Genomic DNA, 7,500 nt, shown 5'->3' on the forward strand with positions numbered 1-7,500 from the left:
TAAAGTATACGAAAGAGAACAATTTGGTTCGGAGAGAGCAAAGTGGAGTAAGAATTATCATGTAACAAATAGATAAGAAAAAATGAAAATGGACAGGAAAACAAAAAGTGGAACAAGCGTGAGAGAGCCGAAACAGGATGGAAGGACAAGACGGGAAAAGTTTACAGAAGTGTCGTGGAAAGAATGACACTTTCGAGCTATTCGTGGAAAAGGTTGATTATAGTTGATAATTGCTTACTAATATGTGCTAGTGCCCCATTTAAGATATTCTTTCTTTTTCAGGGTAACACCTGACGACCATGTTTTGCTGGCGCGCAAATCTTGGTATGAATGAGTCTATTATGAGACGACCATCTCTACTCTGTTGCTACATTTTTTCTACTTGTATCTCTAACCGTGAGATCTTCAACAGATACGAGAAAATATTATTCGACTATATACCTTTATTTTTATATTAATTCACTATACACACATTTACCTTATATACTCACTGGCCTCCTTGTCCGGAATACAGTGACAACACATATTTTGCAAATCACAAATCAATTAATGAAGAAGCGTTAACAAAATCAAATTTATGAGCAGGTGGTCTTGAGTTCGATTCCCGGGACCCACTACGGGCTTTGTCGCGTTGATTCTCGACAGCCCTGGATACTGGGATAGGCGGGGAAGCAATATAACATCGAAAAAAAAGGGTTTCTATTTTTCCTCTTCGTGGGAGTGGAATGATGAGTTTTTTTTATATATCTTATAATAACAAATGTGCAAAATTATTGGTGAGCTGCAAATTATATCTAAATTTTCAACTGCAGTAGAACAGTTGCGCTACATCGAAAGTAGGTGGACTGTCATCCTTGCAATACACCTTAGCTGCTCCCTCGCTTTCTACATCTTTCGATATTTATTTTCCACCCTCCAACAAAAATAAAAATATCCCGCTCTGGTAGGCCTTGTTCACCAATTACTATTTTTCACGTTACTGCTGTCCTTATTTCGAGTTCTTCATCATAGCACCTCTCAAACAAGTATTTTTAGTATTTTGTTATATTGTTCTATTTCCACTCAATCCACACGCTCCTAGTATTCAGTGTCACTTGACATAAACTTTCACTAGTTTTTATTTAGTTGGCCGCGTAATATCATTCCGATATTCAATCACTGTCAACATATGAAACAAGTTCATAATGCCTCTATTGTGCTTAACGATTTCCCAGGTAGAGGTAACTGAATACCCAACTCACATTAACCCTCTAGTCCATTAATATCTCTAGGAATTTTGTTATGACCAAGACCAAACAATTTCATCTATATGCATATGTATACCAATAGACCCTTTTCCCCCTCATTAGAGTCTACCATGTGTTCCTTTTCGAAGATGTTTTCAATAGATCAGTACTGTTTTATACAGGATATAAACCACACGATTTCACTCAGTTTGTTATACTCTTGCCTTGCTATACATAATTTTTACCCGAAGTCTCACAATTGCGAGATCTGCTCAATTTATATTACGCGGTATGGCTGTAGACTTCGAAGTGGGCGTTTACATGGGAAAAACATTTTTCGAAGCTGATCATTGTTATGTTTCCAAAACAAAGATTGATTATTTTAAAGGAGCTTACTTAGTGACATTCTAGTAATTTATAGTGTTTTTAATTTAGGAATATTAGATTCCTTATGTTTGATATTGCTTAATTTCAATTTAGCATTTAAAAGACACACTTTTATTTGTTGTTGTCAAAGGAAGCAGGAGTCAGAGCTGTAGTGGAAGGAAACGAGCAATGTCTCACCAGACTGGGATCACAGGTATTGTTCGAAATTATGAGAAATAATGTCCAATCGCATGTAAATTTGGTCACCACCACGCGTAAGCTTCCAACCTATTATAAACTGTCAAATTTTATGCCTTGAAGTGTGATATAATAAGTTTTTATTAGTTACATGACAAGCGTCTCGCATCGTCTAACACCACCTGGCATTGTTAAGATTTTAGACATTTACAGGTAAAGGAGTCACGACTTTTGCGAAATTTCTAAACACAAGTTTTAGTTATGTATTGGGCTGTCGTATGCTACAGGGAAGCTACCTCTGAGGTAGTTTTTTCACAAAGCTATAAGTGGTTGGTGTTACCCATGTATTGTGATTTCTCTTTGTAGCCACTTGACTTGTAGTTGCCCCGGCGAAGAGGATTTCCAGGATGTCGCAGTTTTAATGATTTATGTGGTAGTTTTACTCAAAGAGCTACGAAAGTGATCTACAAATTGATTAAATAAGTTATAGGGCATATAAATTAGCACTGGCTACTGAGTAAGTTGAGGTAATTTGTTATGTACTGTATTATTGTGTAGTGTGAAATTATTGAACAGCACACAAATTACCACTTGTACAATTAATCTAGTCATGGAATAAACGGTCAACGTATCTCAACCCCATCTAAAAAATGGATTATTGTAAAAAAAAAAAGGAAATGTATTTCATCGCAAACAAATTTCTTGTTTGCCATAGCCATGTAAACAAAATACTAAGTTCAGTCAGTACCACTATTGTATGGTAGCATTTTGTAAATCCTAGGCAGTTATTGGTAATACCTAAGTAACCAAATCAAAAGGCTTAGAAAACCCAGGTTATTACTGATAGTTATATATAGTCTTTTAGTTTTTAGGGAAGTCTCTAACCCTGGTTCAGGTCTAGCACAGGCTCTCAAACAGGGTGAATCTTAGGGTTTTAGAAGGAGTCTGTTGACTGATTTTCTGATTCAAACTGTTGTAATATTGGTCATTCTGCAAACTATAATTGAAGTCTATAGATTCTACAAGACATTACCTCTTAAATGTCCCATTAGTTAACAGTAGAAAGTTTACATTTTTGAGTTGCAGAGCTGGGTGCATTCCTTGCTGTGCTCATAGGTGTGTCCTTCGGTGTTCTGACTGACACATAGATAGTCACGACACCAAGGGATGCACCGAGGAACACACCCAGCTCTGTTGAGTTGTACTTGTAAAGAGAGGTAAATAAGTAAGTCTATTTGGCATTGCATCAATATACATGAAGTGCAGATAATGAAAAGAAAACAGTTCAAAATAATTACAATAGCCGAGGATAACACAAAAAAGCATGTAAGCTTATTTCCATTTTGACATATGAAAAGGGTGGAGGGGGCTAGAAAAGTTGAGAACTATTGATTTAGGAGGAAGCTAGGTAGGAAGATTAGGGAGTTGTATTCATTAGCTAGATGGTAGCAGGGTTCAGGAGCATAGCTCTTGGCTATAGTAGCAAAGATTAGTAAGGGGTTTTGGGTGGTCTGCACAGACTGGATATTGTTCAAAGGTTGCTTATGTTAGTTTGTTAGGGTATATGAAGCTAGGTTAGGTTTGATAGATATGACCTTGGTTGAGTATGTGTAAGAAATTACCATAGTCATAGGGGAGCAGGTCTAATCTACTGTAAAGAAACTAAAAGGTTTGTAAGAATAATATCAGATAAGTTTTTTCATCAGAAATAAGTTTTTAGAAAATCGCATCCATTTTTGTTATTGAAAGTGTATGCAAATTTGAAGTGTTTTCTAAAACCTAGTTTGTGTAGATATAAAAAATTATATTTCAAGAGCAAGAAGGGTGATTATTGATCCCTTGATCAAGGTAACGATCCTTCATGTAGTGTGCTAGTGACCTTATTGTACCATGAAAAATGTTTCTATATGTGATGAGTTTTTGTATGGGTTTGTTTCGTGGTAGTGGTAGGTTGTTGATGTTTAAGTAGTATGCTTCCTTTTTTTCCGTGTCATATTGTTTAGCTTGTGTTTTTAATGGAATGAATGCTTGGGGTGGAGGGCTTGTGCATCAAACTGTATGCATATCATTTTCATGTGCTGTTCTATGGGGAGGATTTTGGTTTTAGTGTGAAGATGTTCTATTGGGTTGGTTGCGGTGTATCCTATTATTATTCTTGATACTTTATTTGGTGTAGTTTGTAGGGTGTTTTTTTATGTTGGTAACCATGACATAGAGAGGTAATCAAGTTTAGTTCTTGAGAACTGTTGGTAGACTGCACTTAAATCTGATATAATAGCTATGTAAAGAAATAGCTAAATCCAAAAGAATGTGGAAATGAAAGGTTACCAGAAGCCATAATAATTAATAAAAGAAACATCTTCAAGAAATGAAAATGAAAAGACATGAGTCATTTTCAAGAGAAAAAATAAAGAAACTCGTTTGCTACACACAGGCAATTGCACATTTATAATACAACTTCATTTCAAAGGGTACCTTGATAGTACTCCGACGTAATCCCCCTTTACAAGTATGACATAACCTCTGTTAGCAATGGAAAGAGTTAAGTCTTTAAGGTGCATCACTGTTCCAAATTGTTAAAGGTGAAAGCTAATCTTGTTCTATAGTAGAGACCAGTAATCAAGATATGTGTATTTTTTTCTTCTTACGGCTATTACTGGGCAGTTTTACCAATGTTAAAGAAATTAGAATAATGCTTTATCCTTGAACCTTCATACAAGAAATAAAGTTCTATCATTAGTCAGAACAAGATCTCTAAACCATTCCTTGTTTATACTCGTATGTAAGGTTATCCAGTCTTTCATGATTTGACCTAACTTTCCCCTGCCATTGCCAAAAATAGGTAATAGAATTACTTGTTATTTGATTGTATTTTGTTTATTAGAATTAAAATTTATATTTAAAGGTCCTGTCTAGCATATATATGTCATAGGTAACTAAAAGTTGTCAGGAAAATTGTTAAAATGCATCATTAGGATAAAGAGGTTAACTAGTGCCACAACATTTATGTACAGAGTTAAGAGGTGTTGGATGAAGGTGCTTTGATAGAAACTAAATTATTATGGCCTGTCACCTGCATCATATTCCAGATCTTGCTCCCTGTGATGTATTTCTTTGTAATACTGATTGTTGCTTAAAGTTTCAATGACTGGAACCTGCAGCCTCAGCACTTGGTAACAGTTCATAGGCTTTCCCATAAATCTCTGTAGTAACCACATAGTGAACACTGAAACTATCGGTTGTTTTAAGAAATGGTTACACAACTTTATAGATGGGGATGACAGGTGGTAATAGACATGGAACTGCCTAGTGTAGGCCATATGGGTCTCTTGCAGTCTCATTCATTCTTATGTTCTTATGAGAAAAAAGAAATTGGACTGTTGTCTAAGGTGTATCATTGTAAGACTTTCTGTGTTATTGGCTTATGGTAGTGGGAGGAGGGGGGCAATTACTAGTTGTCGGCTCTCCTGATGTGAAAAGATGGAGGAAATGCAGTCAAAGTTAATAGAAAAAGAACCTGAGCCTCATCAGTAGACATTACCAGTCCCTCAGGAATTTACCAAATGGAGATGATGATGTTGGCAAGTTTTGAAAACCTGTAGCTTGGAGATGATTCTCTCTAATATAGATTTCAAAGATCTGCCTTTTTTAGGGACTTGCCATTGGTCCCTGTATTCCCCAAGGTGATGTAAAGGGAAGATAGTTCACTGACATTTCAATTTGGTAGGAATTGGGGGAGATGTTTTACTGTCACATCCATGTCAGAATTATAGAGCTTGTAGCATTGTCTTAGAGAAATTTTAAATTTATTTTTTCCAAGTTGAACAAGATACAAGTATTTATTATATTCTTATCACATATGAGTAGCTTCTTGTACACATAACTAGTAGTAGAGCTAAGATAGAAGGTAAACAAGTGGGTGATGGATGGGGAGTGGTGTATGCCTTGGGTGGTTACCTCCCATATAAAGGGAAGAACCCTTTTGGTATATAGAGAAGAAACTTAACATAGGTTTCCTTTTTTATCACAATTTCAAACTTTATCACCATGTTTCTTTTTTATCCTGAATTCAAGCTTGATTCGGTAGTTGTATGGTCAGCCTCTGGTGTAATCCAGAAAGTGAGTTTTAAGGCTATGGTCCTGTACTGATAATTTTATTCCAGTAGTGAGCTGTGGGTTTGTACCATCCTACCCAGAAAGAGGTTGTTGGCTGCTCCCAAGTATTTGATTCATCCGTCAACTGTTCTTTGTATGAGAGTGGAACTGAGAAAATGTGTGTGTATTGACCTAGCTGTATTATACGGGAAGGGACCTATGCTCGTGGTGAACCCATCTTTGTATCTCTCAGCATCAAGGTTTTTCTTAAAATCTTGAATAGTGTTTGCACACACTGTTTCTTTGTCTAATTTGTTCCAAGTATCTATCACTCTGTGTGGGAAGCTATTTTTTTTTTTCAGATCTCTTCTGTAATTATCTTTTTTTTTTTTAGTTTCTTTTCATGTCCTTTTGTTTTTCCATTGTCCCATTTCAATAAATCATTCTTATCTAAGATTTCCATTCCCTTCATAATTCTATAGATTGTGTGTGTATTTACCTAAGTTGTATTTACCTAGTTGTATTTACGGGAAGGGGAGCTATGCTCGTGGTGTCCCATCTTCATATCTCATTTTATCTAAACTATTTTTAAATTCATGTATTGTTTTTGCATACACCACTTTCTCATCTAACTTGTTCCAACTGTCTATTACTCTGTGAGGAAAGCTGTTCTTTTTCACATCTCTTCTATAGCTGTCTTTCTTGATTTTCTTTCCGTGCCCTCTTGTATTTCTATCATCCCATTTTATCAGATTCTCTCTATCAATAATTTCTATGCCTTTCATGATTCTGTAAATAGCTATCAAATCTCCTCTCTTCTTTGCTCTAGTGTCTGTAGTTCAAGTTTTGCTAGTCTCTCTTCATATGATAGTTTTGAGTGTTGGTGCCAATTTTGTAATTGCTCTTTGTATTCTTTCAAGTTTTTTTATACATTTTTTTGTACTTGGTGACCACATCGTTGCAGCATATTCCAATCTTGTGTGTGTGTCTGTCTGTGCATGTGTCAGAGGTAGTGGTGGGAGGAGAAGAAGGAAAGCAAAAGAGAACATGGATTGTAATGTTAAGCACTATTGACATTAGATTATAGAAGGTTAGAGGTCCAACACCTAAAAGGTCATGCATGTAACAGTTCAACATTATTCATGGTAAACCAACTTTGTCCTAACAAGGATACAAGTTAATTTTTGTAACAAGTTGGGCTCATTTGTCTAATCAATATCCACTACCTATAAAAAGGCTGATAACCAATGACTGCTCACTGCTTTTCTTCTAGCCAGTGATAAAGAAATCCCTATTCTAGCACAGCACAGTAGACAGTAGCCAACAATGTCATCTTGGGGAGATATGTAGGTATACAATTATATACAATAGATTTACACATGCAGATGCATGTCTCACTTTGTCTCTCTCTCATTCTATCTTTATTTCCCTGTCTCTTTCAATCTCTCATTCTTCTCTCTCTCTCTAGACATATATATAGTTTCTCCTCCACTCTCACTTTCTATCTCTCCCTCCCTTCCTCCATCTCTCTCCCTCCCTCCCCCTCCCTTCCTCCATCTCTCTTATCTCTTTCTCTCCATCTATTTTCCTGTCCTTCTGTCCTTCCTCTCCTTCT

The 7,500-nt window shown here is 36.1% G+C and overlaps 1 protein-coding gene across 2 annotated transcripts in view; it reads left to right on the top strand.

Moving 5' to 3' along the window:
• Nucleotides 1-1,735: 1,735 nt before the first annotated feature.
• Nucleotides 1,736-7,500, top strand: part of twf (twinfilin actin binding protein) — a 48,621-nt gene continuing 42,856 nt past the window's right edge. For both annotated transcript variants that reach the window (XM_076181631.1, XM_076181685.1), the window contains exon 1: nt 1,736-1,806. In XM_076181631.1, the coding sequence (XP_076037746.1) occupies nt 1,782-1,806 (25 nt within the window). In that variant the 5' untranslated portion in view covers nt 1,736-1,781. The remainder of the gene's footprint in view (nt 1,807-7,500) is intronic.

Source organism: Oratosquilla oratoria, chromosome 1 (assembly GCF_046742065.1).
Source record: "Oratosquilla oratoria isolate Oo_2021 chromosome 1, ASM4674206v1, whole genome shotgun sequence".
Taxonomy (NCBI): domain Eukaryota; kingdom Metazoa; phylum Arthropoda; class Malacostraca; order Stomatopoda; family Squillidae; genus Oratosquilla; species Oratosquilla oratoria.